The 25,040-nt window shown below is 40.1% G+C and overlaps 4 protein-coding genes across 5 annotated transcripts; 1 reads left to right on the plus strand and 3 right to left on the minus strand.

Annotated features, from left to right (window-relative positions):
• Positions 1–6,333: 6,333 nt before the first annotated feature.
• Not3 (CCR4-associated factor Not3) lies at positions 6,334–11,992 on the plus strand. Of its 2 annotated transcripts, XM_089597877.1 has the most exons (10): positions 6,334–7,320; positions 8,160–8,392; positions 8,474–8,629; positions 8,705–8,884; positions 8,961–9,248; positions 9,320–9,575; positions 9,654–9,712; positions 9,833–10,462; positions 10,981–11,190; positions 11,268–11,992. In XM_089597877.1, exons 1-10 carry the CDS (start codon positions 7,296–7,298, stop codon positions 11,364–11,366), a joined length of 2,136 nt encoding a protein of 711 aa, XP_089454003.1. In that variant the 5' UTR covers positions 6,334–7,295; the 3' UTR covers positions 11,367–11,992. The 2 variants fall into 2 exon arrangements, with proteins under 2 accessions (XP_089454003.1, XP_014215975.2); XM_014360489.2 differs by having other exon boundaries at positions 6,335–7,320; positions 9,654–10,462.
• Positions 11,993–12,635: 643 nt separating this feature from the next.
• Positions 12,636–15,107, minus strand: pths (probable ATP-dependent RNA helicase DDX47). Its single transcript, XM_014360494.2, has 8 exons — positions 14,854–15,107; positions 14,687–14,780; positions 14,443–14,607; positions 14,182–14,348; positions 13,867–14,103; positions 13,569–13,792; positions 13,231–13,492; positions 12,636–13,136 (listed from the first exon to the last, which is right to left on the minus strand). Exons 1-8 carry the CDS (start codon positions 14,917–14,919, stop codon positions 12,993–12,995), a joined length of 1,359 nt encoding a protein of 452 aa, XP_014215980.2. The 5' UTR covers positions 14,920–15,107; the 3' UTR covers positions 12,636–12,992.
• A 6,410-nt stretch (positions 15,108–21,517) lies between these two features.
• Positions 21,518–23,586, minus strand: LOC106644799 (putative ATP-dependent RNA helicase DDX47). Its single transcript, XM_014360468.2, has 8 exons — positions 23,406–23,586; positions 23,241–23,334; positions 22,976–23,140; positions 22,741–22,907; positions 22,434–22,670; positions 22,141–22,364; positions 21,803–22,064; positions 21,518–21,714 (listed from the first exon to the last, which is right to left on the minus strand). The coding sequence occupies exons 1-8, from the start codon at positions 23,469–23,471 to the stop codon at positions 21,574–21,576; spliced, it is 1,356 nt and encodes a 451-aa protein (XP_014215954.2). The 5' UTR covers positions 23,472–23,586; the 3' UTR covers positions 21,518–21,573.
• A 224-nt stretch (positions 23,587–23,810) lies between these two features.
• AlkB (alpha-ketoglutarate-dependent dioxygenase AlkB) lies at positions 23,811–24,888 on the minus strand. The gene is made up of 3 exons (XM_014360513.2): positions 24,775–24,888; positions 24,441–24,703; positions 23,811–24,363 (listed from the first exon to the last, which is right to left on the minus strand). Exons 1-3 carry the CDS (start codon positions 24,865–24,867, stop codon positions 23,811–23,813), a joined length of 909 nt encoding a protein of 302 aa, XP_014215999.2. The 5' UTR covers positions 24,868–24,888.
• Positions 24,889–25,040: the final 152 nt, after the last annotated feature.

A 25,040-nucleotide genomic window follows, 5' to 3' on the forward strand; every position in this document is an offset into this window, starting at 1 on the left:
TGACAGAACAATTACAATCATTTGATTATTTGAAAAATTTGTTGCTACAAAAGGAATCGTCCACTCGATCGGTCCATTCCGTACTGCGTTAGTAGGTATATGGAACATTATACGAAAACCGGCATATCATAAGGGCACGAATGGACAAACACTTAAAATCAGGTGTTAATTGTTAAAATATTTTTTTCGTATTGTCCGTGACTAAAATAAGTTTTAATTTTTTGGGCCCTGCTGGATCTGGACGAGGAAAAATTTGTATGAAGACTTTATTATTTTATGAATTCGTTGGAAAATCCGTATTGTGACCCACCGAATTTTAATGGCTATAGGTATATATTTTAACCCATCACCTTTCAAGTCGATAACCAAACGCTTTCAAAAGTTGCATGACTTTCCTTAGCGTTACGGACTCGCTAATTTATACCAATTCGAGACACTGGCTTATTGGAATTAAAAAAGCGGACAAAATTCCTGCAACATCTTTGACCCCCATAAAACAAGAAACTTCTAAATTGGAACGCCATAATTCCATTGCGTGCATTTGTATTTTTCGTTAAATATTTAGGTCCCGCAACTCAAACACCATTTAAGTTTTTAATACGAATGCTTCAAAGTGTTATTTGTGTTTATAACTTTGAGATCCCATACTGCAAAAAAATAAAAAATCCGTATTTTTATTACAGACATTGCGACGTAAAAAAAGTACATTTTCGAGTGAGACATTAGCCCGTAACGTTAATTTAGCTTTTTTTTGTAGCTTAAACTTAAGTAATACTTTATTATGATTTGAATTACGTAGTATCTTAAGCAAAAAACCTTCCTTGATTATTTAAAAACATTTTCAGATTGATATCTCCTTGCATGGCGTTGTAATTGACTGGTTCACTAAATAAACCGTTTTCGGTAGAATGACCCATATATCTTCCTTTTCCGGTGTATTTACATTGTTAATATATTTATATCAGTCCATTTGCTCGTTATTCGGATTCAAGTGGTCCGCACTCCGCACTTGACTTCTATTAAACACCGTTTTTAACTATTTTACGTTCAATCTTAAAATTTTTGCAGGGTTATTCATCTATGCAGAGCCCGTACATTCAATGAAAATAACTTTGACTATATCGAACGGACCCTATGGGCGCGTTTGAAAATTACCGTTCGTTACTTGGATCGTTTGTTCCAAATATCAAAAGTGTATAGAAAATTTGTTGGAACAACAGACTACCCGATCCATAATCAGCAAAAACTTCTTCGTAATTTTGAAACGAACGATCAGTGATGACAAACGGTACTCATTTTCGAACGCGACAATGTCTTGAAAAAAACAAACAGAATATGGACTATATGGAGTCGATCGACCAAACGACCGCCAAAAAAATCCGATAAATATATTCATCAGTTTATTTTAGCCACAATGTAAAATGGAAAATCGAATGACGAATGTCCAATTTTAAGTAGATAAGGCAGGTATTGGTCAGACGTCAACTTCTGGTAAACGAATTTCTATCACAATTTTTTTTTTTTTCAAATCTCCCGGGCTTAAGTTATCAATATTGAAATTTTGCTATATCTAGATTTAAGTTTACAAATATATATTTTTTTATTCAAGGTAGTTTGTTGACATCGGTAAAAAAATACGTACAGCCACGGGTCTTATCGAGTATTTTTCATGAACGTGTTGTGATAGTACAAAATTTTTACTAAAACATTTTTGAAACTACGTTTCTCTGTGAGTATAACCGTAGGACAGTGGCGTACTAAGAAATAATTTACAAAAATGGTTTAAAAAAAGTTGACCAACGTGCCTCGTAAAATTGTTATATCAGATGTAAGTTGAGAGAAAAAATGAAGCATAACTTTTTCATGATTTGATAATTATTAATTTAAATATATTATAATTGTATTCGAAACCATATACTCTATGGTTCGTGGTTCCACACTGGTTCTCATACATATGATTACGTAAATACAAAATATAATTTGTGATATTAATAGTAAATAAATTGAACAATTCTCCAAATATTATATCGTTAGAAACACCTATATAATTACTTTATTAACATGTACTCTTACACCACTGAATTAATAACTATATTTATTCTTCTTCAAGCAGGAACGACGCACGTGGCTTTTTTCTAATGCACACGTGTATACTGTGTGTGGTGCAAAAGGTTTGTTCAAGCTGATTCTCGGGGACACTCGGAGAGACTCTGGGAGTCTCCGAGAATGGAATGAACAAGTGTTCTTCTCCGAGTGTCTCCGAGAGACTCTGACCTCTGACTGTCCCCGAGAATGTATATGCACACGTTAGGTTAGATAAATTAAAATCCTATGTAGATTCACTCTAACACTGGGACATTCTGTTTACTTTTTGCACTTACCTAACCTAACGTGTGCATATACATTCTCGGGGACAGTCAGAGTCTCTCGGAGCAGAATGCGCTCCAATCATTACAACCTAGCATTCAGCCTTCATCGCAAAAACCTAATCGTCAACCCCTTATGTCAATGCGGAAATGACGTAGAAGACCTCAACCATGTCTTCTGGTCATGCGAACGTTTCAACGTGCAGCGAAGCACCCTTCTGAAATCCCTCTCCAGATTCAAACTCTTCCCCCCATTCACGATCAACTCTTTTCTCTCCTCCCCCTCAGTCAAACTCATAAAAATTCTACATAACTTTTTACGTGACTGCGAAATTTTTCTCTAATTCTCTACAATCATTCTCACCTACTAGAAACCATCACCATCCTATCGTATTACTCTTAACTGCCCTATAATTCTTCATGTTTACACTTCTACCCCCCCCCCCAATGTATTTACTCATTCGAGTCATTCGAGATGCCCGGAGCACTCCGGGCGGCCCGGGTACCGCTGGGGCGCGTATCTGCACTTGCGGCCAAAGCTGTAGGTGCAGTCGTGCGCCCCGGCGGCCCGGGGTTGCTCGGGATGGTCTGGACTCCCTAATCGAACAAACCTAATGTTTCAAAATTTCTTTTTCACCATGCCGCACTTCACCGAGCAAGCAGACGATAATAAGTTTTGTTAATGGCCGTTCGGATTACGCTACTAACACAAAAGTAGCCTCACTGGAGCCACAAACCCCCCCAAGAAGAAGAAGAAGAAGAGTCTCTCGGAGACACTCGGAGAAGAATACTTGTTCATTCCATTCTCGGAGACTCCCAAGGTTTGTTCAAACCAATTCTCGGTGAGACTTGGAGAGACTCTGGGTGCCTCCGAGAATGGAATGAACAAGTGTTCTTCTCCGAGTGTCTCCGAGAGACTCTGACTGTCCCAGGGGCCATACCATAAGTATAACTTTTTTTTGCTTCACAGGCCTATGTTATAACATAGGCCGATGTACAGAAAAATAGTTATATGGTACGGACCCCGAGAATGTATATGCACACGTTAGGTTAGGTAAGTGCAAAAAGTAAACAGAATGTCCCAGTGTTAGAGTGAATCTACATAGGATTTTAATTTATCTAACCTAACGTGTGCATATACATTCTCGGGGACAGTCAGAGGTCAGAGTCTCTCGGAGACACTCGGAGAAGAACACTTGTTCATTCCATTCTCGGAGACTCCCAGAGTCTCTCCGAGTGTCCCCGAGAATCAGCTTGAACAAACCTTTTGCACCACACACAGTATACACGTGTGCATTAGAAAAAAGCCACGTGCGTCGTTCCTGCTTGAAGAAGAATAAATATAGTTATTAATTCAGTGGTGTAAGAGTACATGTTAATAAAGTAATTATATAGGTGTTTCTAACGATATAATATTTGGAGAATTGTTCAATTTATTTACTATTAATATCACAAATTATATTTTGTATTTACGTAATCATATGTATGAGAACCAGTGTGGAACCACGAACCATAGAGTATACGGTTTCGAATACAATTGTAATATATTTAAATTAATTATCAAATCATGAAAAAGTTATGCTTCATTTTTTCTCTCAACTTACATCTGATATAACAATTTTACGAGGCACGTTGGTCAACTTTTTTTAAACCATTTTTGTAAATTATTTCTTAGTACGCCACTGTCCTACGGTTATACTCACAGAGAAACATAGTTTCAAAAATGTTTTAGTAAAAATTTTGTACTATCACAACACGTTCATGAAAAATACTCGATAAGACCCGTGGCTGTACGTATTTTTTTACCGATGTCAACAAACTACCTTGAATAAAAAAATATATATTTGTAAACTTAAATCTAGATATAGCAAAATTTCAATATTGATAACTTAAGCCCGGGAGATTTGAAAAAAAAAAAAATTGTGATAGAAATTCGTTTACCAGAAGTTGACGTCTGACCAATACCTGCCTTATCTACTTAAAATTGGACATTCTTCATTCGATTTTCCATTTTACATTGTGGCTAAAATAAACTGATGAATATATTTATCGGATTTTTTTGGCGGTCGTTTGGTCGATCGACTCCATATAGTCCATATTCTGTTTGTTTTTTTCAAGACATTGTCGCGTTCGAAAATTAGTACCGTTCGTCATCACTGATCGTTCGTTTCAAAATTACGAAGAAGTTGTTGCTGATTATGGATCGGGTAGTCTGTTGTTCCAACAAATTTTCTATACACTTTTGATATTTGGAACAAACGATCCAAGTAACGAACGGTAATTTTCAAACGCGCCCATAGGGTCCGTTCGATATAGTCAAAGTTATTTTCATTGAATGTACGGGCTCTGCATAGATAAATAACCCTGCAAAAATTTTAAGATTGAACGTAAAATAGTTAAAAACGGTGTTTAATAGAAGTCAAGTGCGGCGTCAGAGTCTCTCGGAGACACTCGGGGGCCGTACCATATAACTATTTTTCTGTACATCGGCCTATGTTATAACATAGGCCCGCGAAGCGGGAAGAGTTATATGGTACGGCTCCGGAGAAGAACACTTGTTCATTCCATTCTCGGAGGCACCCAGAGTCTCTCCGAGTGTCCCCGAGAATCAGCTTGAACAAACCTCATGATTGAGTTGTGTCTGGAGCCGTACCATATAACTCTTTCCGCTTCACGGGCCTATGTTTTAACATAGGCCCGCAAAGCGAAGAAAAGTTATATGGTACGGACCTTGTGGTGTGCATTACACGCAGCCGCAAAAGTAAATCTATTAATATATATCCTTACGTGTATCATTTAAACGAGACTTTCATTCTGTAAAAATCGTTTTCTTAAAAGTGTGTGAAAAAAAGAGGTTTTTCAAAAATTTTCTCTTACAATCGCTGGCATAAAGTTCTTAAAAAAAAAAAATTTTTATGAACAATTGAGTAAATGAGGCAGACCAAAAACGTGTGTAAAAAACAAAGCTCCGAACACACCGTCCGAAGTTGCTTACAGAATACAGCTCAAGATACCTGATATGTAATATTATGTATATATTATTTTTTGGAGCGGCTTTTCTCCCGAAAGAAAATAACATACAAGCCGCGCCTAAGTAATTGACTTTTGCTCATTGCTGTTATCAGATTGCATGTGTATATACGTTGCGTACGAGGACCTAAACAAAATGTGTATACGCATCACGAGAGGAGTTTAATAAATAACCTTATAAAAAATATCAATGATAAATCATGAAAAAAAAAAAGAAGATCATTGTTATCGGATGTGGAATACTAAGTAATTCGACTTAAATCAACATAGATTCTACTGGATCAGCGCAGAATCAACGACTGATTTCAACATTGATGTTATCGGCAGGGTATATACATAGAAGAATAATATATAATATATCACGTTCACTCAAAATTACTGTATAAGTACGTTGATACCTATGTTATTTATATCTGTACCTATAAGTAATAAAGTGATAACGCGATATTATACAGAGAGAGAGAGAGCACGAAAAAGGCGAGTTTCAATCTCGATTGGTGATTCGTGCGATTCGGGCGCTCGTTCATGTCGTCGACGATCACTGTCATTAAACATTTGTTGTTTTGTTGACGAATACTTATACATATGTCGAGGGTCTCGACATATATGCGCATTAAGCGCGGGGGTGCATCTTATCATTAAGTTATATATGTAGCGCTCAACTTAAACAAAACATATGATGTAGTACTGCAAGAGTAAGGGAAATAAACATGTATACTTATAAATACATTAATTAACGCCTGCCTCGCCTCGCCTCCCCCATGTGTAAGAAGCTGCTTGCCCTGCCCACCCCAACCGGGGGCCCTGATACGTTTCGCAAAACGTATCCTTACCTACCTAAACCTACGGCTCTTTACTCTCGTAAACACATAGATTTTACACACCAAAGAGAGGTTAAAGTTAAAGATCGTCAACGAGGCAGTCCGTTCCCGCTACCGAGTATTGTATAGGTACTTCTGGGTGCGAAACGAAAGAGGTGCGGAGCGCATCACTGCGGAACGTTGTTGTAAGAAAGAAGGAAGAGAAAACAAGGATATCCAACAACGAGTAAAGGAGCAAAGCTGAGAGAAAAAAGAGGAGTTGTTGGTGCACAAGTATTTTTCTCTCTGGGGAGAAGGAAGCGTCGCACGCAGCTAAGGGGCACCCTTATCGTACTATATACTACCAACTTATCTATAACTTGACTGCTTGCAACAACTTTGTCACGGATTTAGAGAGAGAAGGACAGGATAATACTTAAAAACACACCTTGTGCGTGGTGTATGGACTGTGCGCGACAGTGCGAGCAAAGGAAAGAGACGGTCGTTGTCATTTGAAAACGGAAGCCATCTTGTGGCCTCCCATATTATATACTCAGCCTCTTTGATACATATATGAGTCTGTGTGTACGTAACGTATAGTACAACAGAGAAAGAAAGAGAGCTAAAAGTTCCAAGTTCCAAGGGGGTTTGGGTTTGGGTGTATATATATATATATATATATACTCGTAAGAATTGTATAGCAATAGAACGCGAGAGAACGTACTATACACAGTAAGTTAGCAGCAGCGGAGTACAGCGTACAGCTATATATATTGCAATACAGCATCAGCAAATCTCTTGGTTATTTGTTCGTCGGTTCGTTCTGTTCTGTGTAGAAGCAGCAGCAGCAGCAGTTCAGTATCTCGCGCGCGCGTGTGTGTGTGTATGTGTGTCGTCCTCGGCATCAGACAGAATATCAGCGGCAGTGTAGAAACAACAGAAGCAGCATCATCACTATTATCAGCAACTCCAAGAGAGAAAGAAATACACTTGGCGATCATATTCTCTCTCACGCACACAGAGAGACACATAACGCTTCGCACCGCGTCTGTAACATTCAGACTATGCATGAGCCATCGTACCCTGCGCTTACATAGCCATGGCTGCGACGAGAAAGTTGCAAGGTGAGTGGAAATTATTCCACACTCACGTACACCCATCACTTTGCCGAGTGCGCCTGTGTTTACACCAACCTCGGAGATGATTCTGTTCCGAAAACCTCACCGACTCCCCTTTTGTATCCTATGGACACCAGCGACCTCGCGCTAAACTACTTGTACCCCCCGCAAGAGCTGTCTCTCCGTTCCATGTCCTTCTCTATTTTGTCTCATCAACTTTTCATCTTCTGCTCCAGGAACGGTTCATACAATTTTCAATCGTCATTGGTCTCTTTAATGCTTGTTTATCCTTTCATCATTATTATTTCGCGCTCCTCTTATCAGGTCTACTACTTTTTGAATCCTCGTTATCACCATTGTCCGTTTTTACGGTTCAAAGGGGCTTTATATCCTGCTTCTAAGACTTTGTGCCATCCACGTCTGCTGTCCGTTCATCCCGTTTTGCTCACTTTCTGTGAACATTTGTCTCAGGCTTGATGATGCATTACTGATATAACCTTTCCAGCCGAATGATATGTTCTTTCCAGCACTTCCAACTCATTAACTTTAAATTATTTTCCATTCAGATTATTCTTTAACGGATCATTAAATCTTTTAATTTATTTATGAAATTTTTTTCCATCAATGTAGCACCAAAGGAGTTGGAACAATGTTGATGTAAATATGTGTTCGCACAAAATGTAACAATCTAATTTTTCTCAACATATTTCAAATAGTATGTATCCATGCTAAATTAAACCCATAACATAAATGATAGTTTTGTTATCCGTAAAAAAATAGATATCATTATTTGGTAAATCTTTTGTACTGTTGAGATACAAATTGTTAATTTTTTTTTTTTTTAGGTGAAATTGACAGGTGCCTTAAGAAAGTGACAGAAGGAGTTGAAACGTTCGAAGATATTTGGCAAAAAGTTCATAATGCTACAAACAGCAATCAGAAGGAAAAATATGAGGCTGATCTCAAAAAAGAGATCAAGAAGCTTCAGAGGTTACGAGATCAGATTAAAAGCTGGATTGCATCTGGAGAAATTAAGGATAAGAGTACGTTACTTGAATACAGGAAACTCATTGAGACAGTAAGTTTTTATTTTTATAACATTTATGACTAATGAAAAGTCTTTCTTTATATTTATGTTGTTTATTTTGTTTTTTTCTAGCAAATGGAACGATTTAAAGTTGTGGAAAGGGAAACAAAAACAAAAGCCTACTCTAAAGAAGGGTTGGGGGCTGCTCAGAAATTAGATCCTGCTCAAAAAGAAAGAGAAGAAGTCAGTAATTGGCTTGCAAATTCTATTGATACCCTCAATTTGCAGGCAAGGAGAGCAATGCTCATCAATCCTTATTTAAGTCATCCACGTATCTATGTTAATGTTCGTTTACTTTTACAGCTTGATACATTTGAATCTGAAATAGAGTCTTTACTTGCTGGTAAGAAAAAAAGGTTAGACAAAGACAAACAAGATAGAATGGATGAACTTAAAACAAAACTTGAAAAGCATAGATATCACATAAGAAAATTGGAAACCTTGCTACGTATGTTGGATAACATGTCAGTTGAAGTTGATACGGTAATATTAAAAAAAAGTTTGATTATATCCCAGCCTTTTAATGATGTTTATTATTTTTATCCATTTTAAATTTCAGATCAAAAGGATAAAGGATGATGTTGAATACTACATTGAATCGTCTCAAGATCCTGATTTCGAAGAAAATGAGTACATTTATGATGATATCATTGGTCTTGACGAAGTAGAACTATCTGGCGTGACAATACCATCATCGGCGACAACGGACAGTAATAACAGTAATGAGACTGGTGGTACACCAACATCCACAAATTCTAATTCTTCACCAATACCGTCACCTCCATTAAGTTCAACCATGCACAATCATTCAAGTGATAGCTCTACGGATAATGATAAGAAAACTAAGGTAAGCATCAGAAAACAATGTACCATTGAACTTGCTCGCTATGACAAGCGTATTAAAATTTTTTGTTTCAGCCTGTGAAACCAACAGCAGTTAGGCCACTGGTTAATTCCCAAGCGAGCATTCCAACAACGGGAAGCACTGCCAATGTGAAAACAGCATTGATAACAAGCAGCACTCCGAGCAAAACCATTCCCATGACATCTAGCCATAGCTCCCCTAGCTCCACTACGAATCATATTGCAACAACAAACATTAACAATTTTGCCATGGTAGCTGCCTCTCACAGCAATTCTCAAGCTGCTCATGCTGCCATTAATAAAGCAACACGTGAGCATTTATTGTGTACAATATGATACACCTTTTTTTTTTCTCTTACAGTCAAAGGATTTTTTTCATACATTTTAGCGCACCCTAATGAGAACGGATTACCGTCGTCTGCATCGACGCCAAATGTAACGTCCATCGTGCCACAAGTCATTTCTCAACAACAACAACAACAACAGCAGCAGCAGCAGCAACAGCAACAGCCGCCGCAACCACTACAACAGCCTCAAATGACTCAGCAAACACCACAGCCTCAGCAGCAGTTACAACAACAACAACAACAACAACAACAACAACAACAGCAGCAGCAGCAGCTACAGCAACCACAGCAAGCATTACAACCTCAGCAACAGCAGCTTGTGATAACGGCACCGACGCAAACGCAGCAGCATATACTGCTTAATCAAAGTCAGACTTACAATAACGAGGTGGAAATACCGACGCCCGTGCCACCCTCGGTATCTCCGCATTCGTCCGTGAGCAGTCAATCCTCGCCCATTCCCGCGAATTCATGTTCCCCAGCGCCATCCACTGCCAACGGTCTCATACCCAAACTTTCTGATGGCATGTCTTCATTGAAGTCCATAGCTCAGCAAGTGATAGTACGGGCAGGTATAGAGCTGCCTCCGCCGTCCGAGCCAACGAGAAACATCTTTGATAGTTCAAAGACGAACAATGCTATCAATAGTAGTAACGCTACCGCGGAAGCTCACATTCCACCGCTATTAGGTGTTGCTCCATTAGGACCAGTTCCATTGACAAAGGAACATCAACATCAGTTCCAAATGATGGAAGCAGCGTACTATCACATGCCACATCCCTCCGACTCGGAACGCCTGAGATCGTATTTGCCTCGAAATAGTTGTATTACTCCTCCATATTATCAACAGGTAATTTTTTAATGATGTATTTTCTGAATATTCTGGAAGGTCTGTGAAAGAGCTCGATTGAGCGGCTATGGCAGTACAGTGGTTTAGGCTGCAATTCTTGCGGCTCGAGGGCTTGGTAACACATGCTCACGAGTTGGAGATCCGGCCTTTACTCACTTAGCTCGCACTTCTAGGAAACTAATTTTTTATGTGCACATTTTCAACTGTGGTCCAATGGTTCGGAAGCCATGTAAAATAAGATGTTCCCATTGCTGTGTACAATATTGGTTCACAACAAATCTGAGGATTTTTTAATATGCCAATGATGACAGCATATACATACAAGAGTAACACAGCAATGCAGAGCCGTTATACGAACAGTTCGTCAGAATTGCTGAGATCACAATAATATTTAAATATTTTATTGAAAGTACATTTTACTCTTCCTGGGTTTACTTAATAATTGAAAGTATTCAAAAGTAAATGAAACGTTATATGGTAATTATAATAAATTTTAACCAAAATTCTTTAATTTACAGCAACCGCTTCCTCATTCTGATAGTGTGGAATTCTTCCAACGTCTTTCAACGGAAACATTGTTTTTCATATTTTACTACATGGAAGGTTCCAAAGGTCAATATTTGGCAGCTAAGGCTTTAAAAAAACAAAGTTGGAGGTTTCATACCAAATACATGATGTGGTTTCAAAGGCATGAAGAACCCAAAGTTATTAATGAGGAATATGAACAAGTAAATTACTTTCTTCTGGCTTGACAGCAATAGTTCATCGAAATAAAACAATCTTATGATACCGTTAACATTTTCAGGGCACGTACATCTATTTCGACTATGAAAAATGGGGACAAAGAAAAAAAGAAGGCTTTACTTTTGAGTACAAGTACTTAGAGGATCGAGACCTCAACTAACTGAAATTCTGTTATTCTCAAATCTCCGAAATGCACTATTTCTGTATCGGTATTATTGAAAATTTGATAGATATTATTTTTTACAGTTCTCTATTTTCGCTAATTGTACTATTATTTATTGGAAAACAAGTTATGAATATGGAAACTCTGGTGCATAACGGACATTCAGGTCAAACAAAAACACTTTACTCCATTGCAGCTCTGTAATGTGCTGATTCGTTGGGATGCTCTTTTACAAAAGAAAAAAAAATGGCAAAAAAAATTTTTGGAGAATGAACGACCGAAAAAATTATGAAGTTATCTAAGATGCGTTTTTATGGGGGACAGCAAATTGTATTTATAAATGATAATATGAGAGACACCGAAGACACACTTTAGCGATTTTACAGTGTGTGGTGTGTGATAAACAAGAGGAAGAAGTTATCCTTGTTGGCGACTGACTCTGTAATACCAGTACAAACATGTGTGCAGCCTACCTACCACGACGTGGTAAGGGGGAGGGCGCACGTGCTATGGTATGTCTTAATGTTAGATTATAAGTAGCCTTTTTGTATAAAGTATATTGAGGTAAATCCTTAAGATGAATTACTGTACAGAATGTGTAGAAATAGTGAATAATAATATTATGGAATATATTTTATTTCTCATTTGAATGAAACCTCAATTGTTTCATTTTGATCATTTATTTATCTACGTTTCAACCCGTCAACTAGAAAAAAAAGGTATTCCATCCAGTATATATTTCCCTCTGTCATTAAATTGATTCAGTACCTACACTATTAAAGACCTGAAAAATTTATTGGAAATAATGATTCCTGTACCAGTTTCTGTATAAAATACTCTTAACGCTCGCGTGTATACTTAATTATAAATGTTGGTAACAATATCGAAAATAATGCAAGCATTTTCACTTTTTTTTGACAGTAACAATGCTACATCTAAGACATACATAATACATAAAAAAAGCTTTTATTCTGAAGTGGGTGGACTGTAAATATCTGTGTTCCCTATACGTGATGTTTCGAATGGTAAGTATTGAAAAAAAAAATCCGGCTTTCCAATGAAAGATATTCTAAGATCTCATTATTTATGTACAACAGTTGAATGTTCACTGTTGTCTAGCATTTGACGACAGCAGTGTCACATCTCTCAAAGTATGTAAAATAAACTTGTAGGAGAAAAAGATTCATACTAGATGTATGAAAAAATTGGATTTGATAGGTACTATTACGAAGGAAATAACTATTTTAAATTTTTAGAAACCGTTTTATTGCTTGTACCGCTTTAAGTACCATCGTGGTTGATATCCAAAAAATAATTCTTAAAAAACAAGTAGCGCCATTTTTTTTAATAGTTCATAAATGAAAAAAAATTTCAATAAATTTATAAAAAGTTGATCAGTGTAGACATTACCGCAGTTTCAATGTACAAGAGTACAATTCTTTTTATACATTATTATTGGATACAAAGTGTGTAAATGGAAGTTACACACCTACTAACCTTAACTAACTTCTATTTTGCTGCTTCAAAAATTTAATAAATAAATTTTTGCCCAGCAAAATGTCAAAAAGACGAGTTTAATAATTATAATTATAACTATAAATTGACGTTGAATTTGGATATTATTCAACGCCTTTTTCCTCTCATGCTTTTTCCTTTGAAACGCTTTCTGACACCGCTTGACTGTTCTGTGTCATCTTCTTCGTCATCCTCGTCTTGTCCACGTTTCGTCCGTTTGCTCATCTTCTTGTCTTCTATTTCTTTCAATTTCTAAAATTTTTACACGAAATTTGGGTCATATTAAGTATGGACCTCGTAATACAAAAAAAAGTCATTTTTCCCAAATAAATTTAAATGTTTTTACCTTTTTGACTTCACGCTGAGCCTCTGCAACACGTTCTTGAAGCGTCATTACTTCATCTTCTTCTGTCGGATATTCGTCGAGTTTTTTCCCGAGTAATTCTTCAATTCTTTGATACAACTCGATGTCATACTGATTTACAAATGTAATGGCAACACCCGAACGCCCAGCTCTTGCCGTGCGACCTACTCTATGAATATAATCTTTGCTGTTGGTTGGCATTTCAAAATTAATCACCACATCAACGTGTGGAATATCAAGGCCTCTGAAAATTAAGTAATTGTTTTGTAATGGTTCCAAGTTATAATGGTTTAAATGTTTACCCATTTAATTGTAGCTACCTGCTTGCAACATCTGTAGAAACTAATATATTTTTTTCCTTTGCTTTAAATTTAGCAAGAGCAGCAATCCTCTTATTTTGTGTCATTTGGCCATGAAGCGGTATTGCTTTGAATCCCAGCATTTGCAAAAGAATGGCAGTCTTTGAAGTTTGATCACACCTATCGCAAAATATCATAAAACTGTCTCCAGACATTTGGCTCAGAATGTAAATTAAATAAATGTCCTGCCAAGAAAAATATGAATCTTGCACTATTAAATGGTACTGATGTTAATTTAACATCTTTGATTAGTTTTTACCTTAAATTTTGCCGGACAAAATATGTAATGTTGTTTCAAATTAGCCACTGTCTGATATTTGGAAGAAACTTCGACTTTTACTGGGTTACGCAGCGATGCGCGTTGTAATTTTTTTACTTTTTTTGTCATAGTAGCAGAGAATAAAGAAGTTTTCCTGTCTCGAGGTATTACTTTCAAGATTTCATTCAGTTCTCTCTCAAAATCGGCACCCAAAATTCTATCGGCTTCATCTAATACCTAAAACATACAATTTTTGAAATATTTCCACACAGTTATTTTAAAATTCAAATATAATTGTAGAACGTCAAGATCTACCAAATATTTCAAAGTTCGCAAATTGAACCCTTTCGTGTTTTTCAAATGGTCAACTAATCTACCGGGAGTAGTAACGATGATGTGAGGCTTTTTGGCCAGCATTAAAGCTTGATTAATCATATCCATTCCTCCAAAAATTTTTACACATCTAACTCCCATGCTACCACCTACAAAATTTTCACAATTGGAATATTATTTTCATTAGTGATTGTCAATTTATAATTTTGATTTTTCAATCAATGAAGACTAAATCTTAAATACCAAGAGCTTCAAATTGATCGTGTATTTGCATAGCCAATTCTCGGGTTGGTGAGATGATGAGCGCATAAAATTTTTGTGGATTTTCTAACAGACCTTGTAAAATTGGTAAAGCAAAGGCAGCAGTCTTGCCTGAACCAGTTTCAGCTAATCCTATGATATCTTTTCCTGAAGTTGAAATCAAAATAAAAAATACCTATTGTGATGTAATTTACTGACATTTGAAAAATGCAAGTCAAAAACTTACCTTGTAACGCCGGTGGAATAGCTTCTCTTTGAATTTTTGTTGGCTTGGCCCATTTTAAACTCCTACAAACTTCACACAGAGTATCAACGAGTCCCTACAAGACCAATTTGCTGACATTAATAAAATAAACAGTATTTAGAATGCGTAGGTTAGATTAAATTACTGACCAGATCTTCCCATGTTACTTCTTCGGGATCTTTTGGTTTATCACTTACAGTTGAAGTTTCCACCATTGTGAGTAAAATTTTTTACGCTGTGTCTATTCGCACCAAATCCACGTAATTACGTGGATATCCACGTGCCACTGAATGAAGTGTTTCTATAGATTCGTTCACCTTACAATCCAGGGACGGTCGGGGACAGTGTGGGCGAGTCGGAGACGAAAGACGAAACGAAAGTGAACAAGTGCTCTTCTCCGATCGTCAGCGTGCGCATCGCGTACGGTCAGGGACGATCGCGGACGATCGCAGAAGAGCACTTGTTCACTTTCGTCTCCGACTCGCCCACACTGTCCCCGACCGTCCCTGCATGGATTGTAAGGTGAACGAATCTAGAGGTTCTTTCTGCTACTCTAGCCTGATCGGAAAAAGATTTCGTACGCCAGAAGGTAGTATACGGCCCGTTTATGTTTACCGGAAAGAATCTTCACGAGCCGTATGGGTCGTGTTATACCAGGAACCTTAAACAGCAATGTGAATTGAATTTGAATGTAAATGTTCATGTAGATAAAAACACGCGTGATGATGTAAGTTTGAACAATGAAACTTCCGAAAATGTTCTGAGTGATAATGATAAATGGAATGATAAGATAAGTGATATTGAAGCGAATCAATATTTATTTTTTAAATTAATCTATTATTTTTTTTAATTAGTGTATTTATTTTCCATTAAGTCATCCCTTACTACATTATTTTCCTACTTTGAGCGCTTTTGAGGGTCTGGTGTGCTAATTTGTTGTAACTAATCTTTTGACTAGCATATTTTTTCATGCTTCCGGGCCATTTACGGGTACTGTATGGTACGTATACGGTCCATAGTGCTTCCGGCAAATGGAAACTGCCCGGAAAGTTACCGGAAAACACCTCATTAAGGCACCTTCAAGACGGCGGAAGAGGTACGTATACTTACTTTCCGGCAAAATGTAAGGCCCATATACTTGCCGTAGAGTCAATTTCCGATCGGGAGTGTATTTTTGTAGGATACTTTCGGGAGAGGAATCAGTGTCGGGTGAAAAATACACACTCGCTTAAACTTGTTTACTAATTATTAAAACAAATAAGAAAATAAATCAATTACAAAATACTTGATTGATAAAGAAAACTCAGATTATAAACGAAAGTCTTTTCCCGCACGTGCTTAGGATAGAGCACCGTGCGCGCGGCTTCGAGCAGCTGGAAGGCTGGACGCTGAATTAATGAAGGAGACGGCGGGCTAGCTTCCGTCGCCTCAGCTCTAGTTGTCCGCAGGTGATATGCGAGCGAGAGAGACAGCAGCTGAACCCCGTTGATCAGGCGCGGCTCTGCTTGCTGTCTGCTGGCTTGCGCGGGCGACAAGGAGCTTGACTCGGCTAGTCAAACTCTTGTCTCTGCTCCAGCTTCTGCTTGCGTGCTCGGCGCGAAGATTGTGCGCCAGGTTGTGGCGCTACAGCTACTCCCCCTCCAGTGACTGGCGCGGGTAGTGCTGGGAACGTGACATGACGCTCGGGCTTCTTAGGCTGAGTGACTGGAGATGAAGTTGGTAGGTCATCTGCTGGAAACGCCGGTGGAGGTGTCTGTCGTTGAAGTTGGTTGGCCTGCTGAGACTGAGCTGGGCCTGGAGGTAAACGCTGAGCTGGATTTTCTTCGGGAATAGACTCTGCTACTTCCAGGTACGCTGGCTTCAGCTGGTCTATAGAGACGACCTTCTCTTGGCCATTGACGTCGATGACAAACGTCCGCTGTTCTGTGCGTCTAATGACGCGATGTGGGCCAGTGTATGGGGCTTCTAGCGGCTTCCTAATGCTGTCAACTCTCTTGAAAACGTGAGTGCATGATTGTAAGTCTTTGAAGACAAATGGGTGGGCTGAGCTATGCCTGGATGCAGGAACTGGACGAATTGCTTGGAAGAGCTGGCGAAGACTTTGGACGAAAGCTGTTTTGTCGGCCTGGATGGAGTCAGTGACAAAGAATTCGCCTGGAATTCTGAGTGTCGTTCCAAAGAACATCTCTGAAGGTGATGCTTCCAGGTCGTGCTTGAAAGCTGTCCTGAGTCCCAACAAAACAGTAGGCAGGCAGTCAATCCAAGAGTGCGGGCAGCACCTGAGGGCTGCTTTTAAAGTACGGTGAAAGCGTTCCACCATCCCGTTCGACTGCGGGTGGTATGCAACGGTATGAACTACCTTGGCACCGATGGCTTTGGCGAGTTCAGTAAAAAGTTCAGACTCGAACTGAGCTCCTCTGTCAGAAGTGATCTGGAGAGGTGTGCCAAATAAGCTGATCCAATGATTTGTGAAGGCTTTAGCGACTGTATCAGCTTTGATGTTCGGCAGTGGAATTGCCATGGGCCAGTGAGTAAACCTGTCTATAATTGTGAGACAGTATTGCATACCTTGCACTAAGGGTAGTTTGATTAAATCGATATGAATATGCTCAAATCGATTGTCTGGTTCCGTGAATCGACCAAACTCTGCTCTGTTGTGCCGACCGACTTTTGACTTCTGGCAGGCTTCGCAGTGACGAGCCCAGTTGTTGGCGTCCTTGTGAACTCCTGGCCACACGAACTTGTGCGACAAGGTTTTGGCTGTGGCCTTGCCGCTTGGATGTGACAAACCGTGGAAGGTGTTGAAAGCCAGGCGCCGCAGAGGGGCTGGCAAATACGGTCGCACGATGTTGTTGTTGATGTTGCAGAATACCTCGTGTCCATCCATTGGAAGTTTCTGTAGTTGAAGTGCTGAGTCCAACAGCGTCGGTAGCTCAGCATCAAGGGCTTGTGCCTCGGCAATGGTTGCTGCGTTTAGGGAGGAAGGCATGGAGACTGTGGCGATCTCGAGGGCCTTCTCTTCTTTGTCCTGGTCAGCTGTTGGCTCGTTGTTGAGTGACTGCGCGATGGCGCACGTCCTGGATAGGGCGTCTGCAACGACGTTGTCAGCGCCTCGTGTGTGCTCGAATTTGGCGTTGAATCGCATCAGGTATTCAAGCTGTCGAGCTTGTCTTGGTGAAGCTTTGTCCGAGCGCTGTTGAGGCGCATGGACTAGTGGACAGTGATCTGTGAAAACAGTAAAAGGATGGGCTTCGAGGATCCTCTCAAAGTGTTTGACCGCTGAGAATATTGCCAGCCGCTCTCTGTCGTATGCGCTGTATTTTTGCTGCGTGGTATCCAGCTTCTTTGAGAAGAAACCCAGAGGTTTCCACGTGCCGTCTGGTTGTTGTTGTTCCAGCGCTGCTCCAAGGGCTGTTTGAGAAGCATCGGTCCAGAGCGCTAGTGGAGCGCTGGGCAGGAAAAAGGTAGTGCAGGTGGCATTGATGATGTCACTCTTACAATCCTGGAAAGCCTGGTCAGCCTCGACAGTCCAAGTCAGCTTGGCTTTCTTGGGTAGGCCTTTGAGCAGGTCGTGGAGTGGCGCTTGGGCTTCCGCGGCATGTGAAGTGCAGCGTCGATAGTAGTTGACTATCCCTAGGAAACGGCGCAACTCTGTAGTTGTGGTGGGCTTGGGGTAGGCCTTGATGGCATCAATTTTTGCTGGTGGTGGCTGAAAACCCTTCGAAGAAACCTGGTAACCAAGATAAATGACGTCATCTTGCCCTAGGGCGCATTTGGCTTCATTAACATGAAGTTTATTTCCGCGTAGCGTCTTGAAAAGCTGCCGCAAGTGGACAAGATGCTCCTCATGGTCCTTCGAGACGACGATTATATCGTCAATGTAGGCCTTGGCGAACAGGAGTTGGCGCAGCACGTAGTCGATGGTCCTCTGCATTGATTGCGCGGCGTTGCGCAGTCTTAGGGGGGTCCCCAGAAACTCGAACAGGCCAAAAGGTGTTGCTACGGCCGTTTTCTCCGCGTCCTCCTCTGCTATTGGGATTTGGTAGAAAGCTTTGCGCAGATCTATCGTTGAGAATACGTTGCCCTGGCTCTCCTGGAGGAGGTCTTCGATGATGGGCAGCGGGTAGCGGTCCGGGAGGGTGCAGGCGTTCAAGCGACGGTAATCACCTGTGACGCGCCACGAATCCTTGTTGGGCACCATGTGTAGTGGACTTGCCCATTGACTGGCCGACGGTCGGACGATGCCTTTTTCCAGGAGACCTGTAAAAGTTTTCTTCGCAGCTGCCAGCTTGTCGCCGACTAACCTGCGAGGGCGTTCGAAAACGGGCGGCCCTGTGGTGTTGATAGTGTGCCTTACCGGGAGTCCGGGCACTGGGCTGGGCTTGGTGTTTGGCTCGAAGATGCTTGTGATCTCCTGGCGCAAAGCTGCGTACCTGGCTGCCGGGGTATCGCTGAGTCTGGACGTAGTTGGCGCTACCGTGGAAACTGAATGGAGAACCGCACGGGCGAGCGTCCCCTTGGAAGTCAGCCCTGTCAGTGGATCGATGATGCAGCCGTTCTTCATGTCGACCAGCAGGCCGTGCCTCGCCAAAAAATCTGCTCCCAGGATGGCGTGGGGCACGTCGGCGATGACGAGGTCACAAGCCAATTCTCGTCGAAGACCGATACTGAGAATTTGTTGACGTTGGCCATAGGTGTTAATCGGCGTTGCATTGGCTGCGTAGAGCACCAGCTTTTGTTGCTGCAAACCTCTAGTGGCTCCTGAGAGAGGCAGCAAGGAAACAGCCGAGCCTGTGTCCACCAGGAACCTCGTGGAAGATTGCGCATCGTGTAAGTGTAGGCGGATTTCGGGTTGCAAACCGACCTCTGCCGCCTGGCCCAGAGGTGGCTCTACTGGTTTTCCTGGGGGCCCTTCGTCGCGTTTGGGTGCGAGCAGGGTAGCTGGCAAGCGCGTGCCTTGTCCCCGAATTTGTCATGATACCAGCACCAGGATTGATCTCCCCCTGTTGATTGGCTGCGCTTCCTGGACCGTGACCTGCTGCGTGAGCGGCCTCGTGCCTGCTGCTGCTGTTTTTGTTGAGGGACCTTGTGGCTTGCGATGAACTGGAGCATGGCTGCTTCGAGGGCAGCGAGCCTCTCGATCATCGGGTCCTTGTTGATTGCATACACTGTTGGCCCTGCAGTGCTGGTGATTTCGTCTGCTGCTTGTATAAGATCCTCCGTGTCTTCAGCCTTAAAGATCTTAAGAAGGTTTTGTGTGTGCACTGGAAGAAGAGAACGCCATTTAACTTTGAGTGTCTCGTCGGATATTCGAGTACCCGCAAGGCCCTTCATCTTCCTCCACAGTTGCGAAGGCTTCATGTTGTCCAGCCTCAGGTCGGTGAGAAGAATGTGAAGCCTCTGCTCCTCGGACTCTGTAGTGCGCTTTAAAATTGCCTCCTTTAGCGTCTTGTATTTGTCTGATGCCGGGGGTGCACTAACAATGTCCTCGAGCTCTGATGTTGTCTCTCGGTCCAACGCGCCAAAAACAGCGTAAAATTTAGCCGCATCGTCGGTAATGTTATTGGTATGGAAAAGCGCTTCCGCCTGCATAAACCACAACGCGGGCATTTCACGCCAAAATGACTGAAGTGTCTTTTGTGCCGACATGGTCTGCTCTGTCTCTGTCGGATTTTCTGTGAGGTTATGTTGGATACCGCCTACCTTGGGAGAGTTACGAGGTGATCCTCTCGACGAAATCGACTCTTCTTCGCTGTCGATGTAGTTGCTGTCAGCAAAGGGTAGGATGGCGAAACCTAGCAGCGGGTCGTCTGGGCTGCCTGGCACGGGGGCGAGATCGAAACCGCGTAGAGGCCTGTTGTTCTCGCTGTTGCTTTGGCGGGACCCAGCAGCGCGACCTCTCCCTCTGCCGCGTCTAGGAGACCAGCTGCGGGCGCGATTACCGGGAGGGTGGTCTGGGTCTTGATGTTCGTCGAGCTCGAGCGGGGGGGGGACGGCCACGGCCTCGAAGGCGTGCCTGGCTGCGTGTCTCCGTCTTGAGAGCGTCCACGTGGCACTTGCACTCGCGAGTTAAAAGTTTATGTGCCTTACGAAAGCCGATGAGTTTTTACATTTAAATGTAGTGAACCGCGTGCACTGATTCTCCGCGACCGAAAAGTATTATTATAAACAACTCACGTCAGGAAAATGTTCAAAGTCCGGGTCACCACTTATAGGATACTTTCGGGAGAGGAATCAGTGTCGGGTGAAAAATACACACTCGCTTAAACTTGTTCACTAATTATTAAAACAAATAAGAAAATAAATCAATTACAAAATACTTGATTGATAAAGAAAACTCAGATTATAAAAGAAAGTCTTTTCCCGCACGTGCTTAGGTTAGAGCACCGTGCGCGCGGCTTCGAGCAGCTGGAAGGCTGGACGCTGAATTAATGAAGGAGACGGCGGGCTAGCTTCCGTCGCCTCAGCTCTAGTTGTCCGCAGGTGATATGCGAGCGAGAGAGACAGCAGCTGAACCCCGTTGATCAGGCGCGGCTCTGCTTGCTGTCTGCTGGCTTGCGCGGGCGACAAGGAGCTTGACTCGGCTATATAGTCAAACTCTTGTCTCTGCTCCAGCTTCTGCTTGCGTGCTCGGCGCGAAGATTGTGCGCCAGGTTGTGGCGCTACATATTGCCCCCCCCCCCCCCCCCAGAAAAAGAGAGAAAACACCAATTTTCATCTCTGTCGATCTCTTTAACGCTCAAGGCTCGTTTCCACACAAAAAGTTCAGGTTCTAAACTTATCGACAAATCCATTTCAATGTACAAATGGTAATTGAGAAAATGGATATTTATTTAGATAAAAAATAAATCACGAGTAACAACATGAAATCATTTATTTTTCTTTTTTCCCTTTTTTCTTCGCTTTACATGATTTTTGATACCTCCTAACACTTCAACATCATCCCGCTCACTGTCTGAATTTATTTTCCTCTTATTCGATTGCTCTTCCTCTTTTATTTCTTTTAATTCCTACAATTAAAATTAATACAATGTATACACATACATAAATTTGTAGAAAAAAAAATTCACAAGTACTATACTGCAGTGTACTACTTACATTTTGCATAGCGTGTTGAGTTTCTACGACTCTTTGTTGGAGAAGTAATACATCTTCTTCTTTGGTTTCATATTTAACAAGTTTTTTTTCAATCAGAGTTTCTATCGCTCCGCACATCGCAGCATTGTGTTGAGTCAAAAAAGAAATAGCATTGCCGGATCGTCCTGCACGCGCGGTTCGACCGACTCTGTGTATGTAATTTTTGCTGTCAATCGGCATGTCATAATTAACAACAACGTCAACGTGTTCTATATCTATACCTCTACAAAAGCAATATTTAATTTAGCAGACAAATTTATTATTCGATGGAAAAAAACCAAATAACTTTTTATACGCACCTGCTGGCAACATCTGTTGAAACAAGAATAGAACTGGCTTTTTCTTTGAATTTCGCGAGTGCTGCAGTTCTTTTATTTTGTGACATTTTTCCATATAAAGCTACTGTCATAAATCCTAAATTGTTCATAAGTAGTGCGACTCTCATTGTTTCATCGCATGTATTACAAAATACAATGATATTATTTCCAGATAATTGTTGCAATATATAAGTTAGATACACATCCTATGGACAGTTGTAAATATACTTTAAACATAAAATTTATCAAAGATTCTCAAGAATTAATTACAGTACCTTTAATCTGGCAGGAATAAAAATGTAATATTGATTTAATGTATCCACTGTTTGATACTTTGTGCATATTGATACTTTAACTGGATTTTTCAAAGATGCACGCTGTAAATTTTCTACTTTGTTAGTCATAGTGGCAGAAAATAAAAACGTTCTTCGTTCTTTTGGTATTCTTTCTAAAATTTCATTCACTTCTTCTTCAAATTGGAAACTCAGCATTTTATCCGCTTCATCCATTACCTTCAATTAAAATTAATTTTATCAGTATAAATTTTCAACTCCAATAACAAATCTCTGAATCAAACATTACCAAATATTTAAGTGATTTTAAACTAAATCCCTTGGTATTGTTCAAATGGTCGAGCATTCTTCCTGTAGTTGCGATAATAACGTGTGGTTTTTTAGCCAATTGTGCTGTTTGCTTTATCATATCATCACCTCCCATCAAGAGTGCACATTGCAATCCAACATTGGCACCTTAAATGAAAGCTCATTAATAATTTTTCTCCTTAAGTTGTAAAATTTGGCCAATAATAAATTCTTACCAAGTTTTTCAAACTGATCGTGTATTTGCATAGCCAATTCTCGTGTAGGAGTCAAAATGAGTGCAAAAAACTTTTGTGGATTTTTCAGCAAAACATGCAGAATTGGAAGTGCAAAGGCTGCAGTTTTTCCAGAACCAGTTTCAGCTAATCCTATGATATCCTTTCCTAAAACATTGTATGGATGTTACGTTATTTTCATGTATAAGCTCAAATTTTAAAACGAAGTCAAGTAGGTATATGAAAAGAAAACATGGACATGCAATACCTTTGAGGGCCAGTGGAATGGCTTCACTTTGAATTTTTGTAGGAGCTTTCCACCCAAAATTTTCACATGCGCGACACAGCACGTCTGCTAGACCCTTGATTCGAAATAATTTGTTTAACGATAATTAATTAAATTAAAATGAATAATAGTTTATAGACAAATTACCAAATCTTTCCAGGTGAGTAATTTAGTTGGCTCTTTAGGGACATCTTTGTCTGTAATTCCCGTCATTTTGTCTTAAGTATCAATCATCCATGTATAAATTACTATTCTATATACAAAGCATGGATATTGTAAACTTGTTTTTAAATAAAAACGCAGGTCAACAGACAGACGACGTGACAACACTTACCACGTGTAATATCAAAACAAACTTAAAAGGTAATTTTCATGAGACGGCGTTAAATATAGTTTAAACCACCGTTTGCATTTGTCGTGTCTCCGTGTAATAGGAATGAAGGCATTTAAAAATTTATTTTACAAAAAATATTTATTGCAAGTAAAACATAAAAAGTAAATTTTTTTTATATTACATTTTTATTCAAATAAAATATGTATTTACACTTATAATCACAAAGCCGATTGGCCAGGTTTCAGAACCTGCCTTATATTTAAGTTGATTCTAGCTTCGGAAATGTAACTTTTTGCGCGTTTCCAATCGTTGCATTCTCCAAGGGATTGATCATTCAACGCCCACGGAGCAGAATCGCCGTATAGAATTCTTGGAACGCCATGATATCTTAGTCTAGAATTTCCCGACATGACAACGACATCGCCACTTCTCAATAAAAGGGCATGAGCTGGGTCTTCTAATTTTAAGCCTCCTATGAGAAAAACGGCTGTTTGACCGAAGCTTACGGAAAACAATGGCGCTTCGAGATAAATCTCAGAATGGTCCGTGTGACCAGCTAGAGTTGAATTCATTCTGTAATAATTTATTATTGCAGCTTCTGCATTGAATTTGTTGAAGCCTAGGGCAGTTGCAAACACACTGGTCAAATCTTTCAGATCTTGAGGTATTTCTGTTTTAAAATTTTCCGCATAATGTTTTGTGTCCCAATTATGGTGGTAACCAAGGGTAGCCCATCGTAATTTTGCTAACAAGTCTGTTTTTGATGCTGCTCTTTAACATGACATCAATAATCTGATTAATATTGTTAAAAAATGTATATTGTTCAAGAATAATTTCAATTCCTTTACCCAAAACTCTCGTCCCACCAAGTCTTGTCGTCGTTCAAAAATCCATGTGCATCGATGTTTAAAATATTCGGTTTTTTCGTGTAATTTTTTAAACATTTTACAATCCAATTTCTTTGTCCACTTGGCGTAAAAGGATTTTTAATGAATAAAAGTCCTGGTATATTTATGAAGTCAAACGCACTCCATCCTTCAACAGGTTTTAATCCCAAATACAACGATAAATCATTTTGACAATCAGCTGCAAAGACTGTGATTTTTCTAACCTACAAAAAGTACACATTTTCATAAAGTTTTTTTTTAGTCACATAGGAAATAAAAATTTCGAGCAACTCACGTTTTTATTGTCAGTATTGTGTACATCAATCACGTCTTTTAGATCAGGAGCGGGTTGACGTGCCTTGTAATATTTAAAACTATCTTTAAACATTTTTTATGAACTATCTGTAAATAGAACTATATTTCATCGTCTGCTACTCTCTTTGTCATTGCTTCTTGTCATCGTGAATAGGCCCTTATTATGGGTACTGACTACTGACTAGTTGACTACTGACACACAGTGTGACACACTACTGACACCAGTGACAATTTGACAACTGTCGG

The sequence above is a fragment of the Copidosoma floridanum genome, unplaced genomic scaffold, assembly GCF_036245765.1.
Source record: "Copidosoma floridanum isolate Cflo_tuat_1 unplaced genomic scaffold, Cflo_Japanese_pri ptg000040l, whole genome shotgun sequence".
NCBI lineage: Eukaryota > Metazoa > Arthropoda > Insecta > Hymenoptera > Encyrtidae > Copidosoma > Copidosoma floridanum.

Bases quoted from the DNA above. Each gene is read 5' to 3' on its own strand.
- Not3 (XM_014360489.2), top strand. From the start codon at position 7,296: ATGGCTGCGACGAGAAAGTTGCAAG. The intron at 8,393-8,473 runs GTAAGTTTTTAT...GTTTTTTTCTAG, and splicing joins ACAGGAAACTCATTGAGACA to CAAATGGAACGATTTAAAGT. The intron at 8,630-8,704 runs GCAAGGAGAGCA...TTACTTTTACAG, and splicing joins TTGATACCCTCAATTTGCAG to CTTGATACATTTGAATCTGA.
- pths (XM_014360494.2), bottom strand. From the start codon at position 14,919: ATGGTGGAAACTTCAACTGTAAGTGATAAACCAAAAGATCCCGAAGAA. The intron at 14,781-14,853 runs GTCAGTAATTTA...TTGGTCTTGTAG, and splicing joins AAGTAACATGGGAAGATCTG to GGACTCGTTGATACTCTGTG. The intron at 14,349-14,442 runs GTATTTAAGATT...AAAATTTTGTAG, and splicing joins CGATCAATTTGAAGCTCTTG to GTGGTAGCATGGGAGTTAGA.
- LOC106644799 (XM_014360468.2), bottom strand. From the start codon at position 23,471: ATGACGGGAATTACAGACAAAGATGTCCCTAAAGAGCCAACTAAATTA. The intron at 22,365-22,433 runs GTACTGTAATTA...AACTGTCCATAG, and splicing joins TTATTCCTGCCAGATTAAAG to GATGTGTATCTAACTTATAT. The intron at 21,715-21,802 runs GTAAGTAGTACA...TTTTAATTGTAG, and splicing joins CTCAACACGCTATGCAAAAT to GAATTAAAAGAAATAAAAGA.
- AlkB (XM_014360513.2), bottom strand. From the start codon at position 24,867: ATGTTTAAAGATAGTTTTAAATATTACAAGGCACGTCAACCCGCTCCT. The intron at 24,704-24,774 runs GTGAGTTGCTCG...TACTTTTTGTAG, and splicing joins ACAATACTGACAATAAAAAC to GTTAGAAAAATCACAGTCTT. The intron at 24,364-24,440 runs GTAAAGGAATTG...GTCATGTTAAAG, and splicing joins TGGTGGGACGAGAGTTTTGG to AGCAGCATCAAAAACAGACT.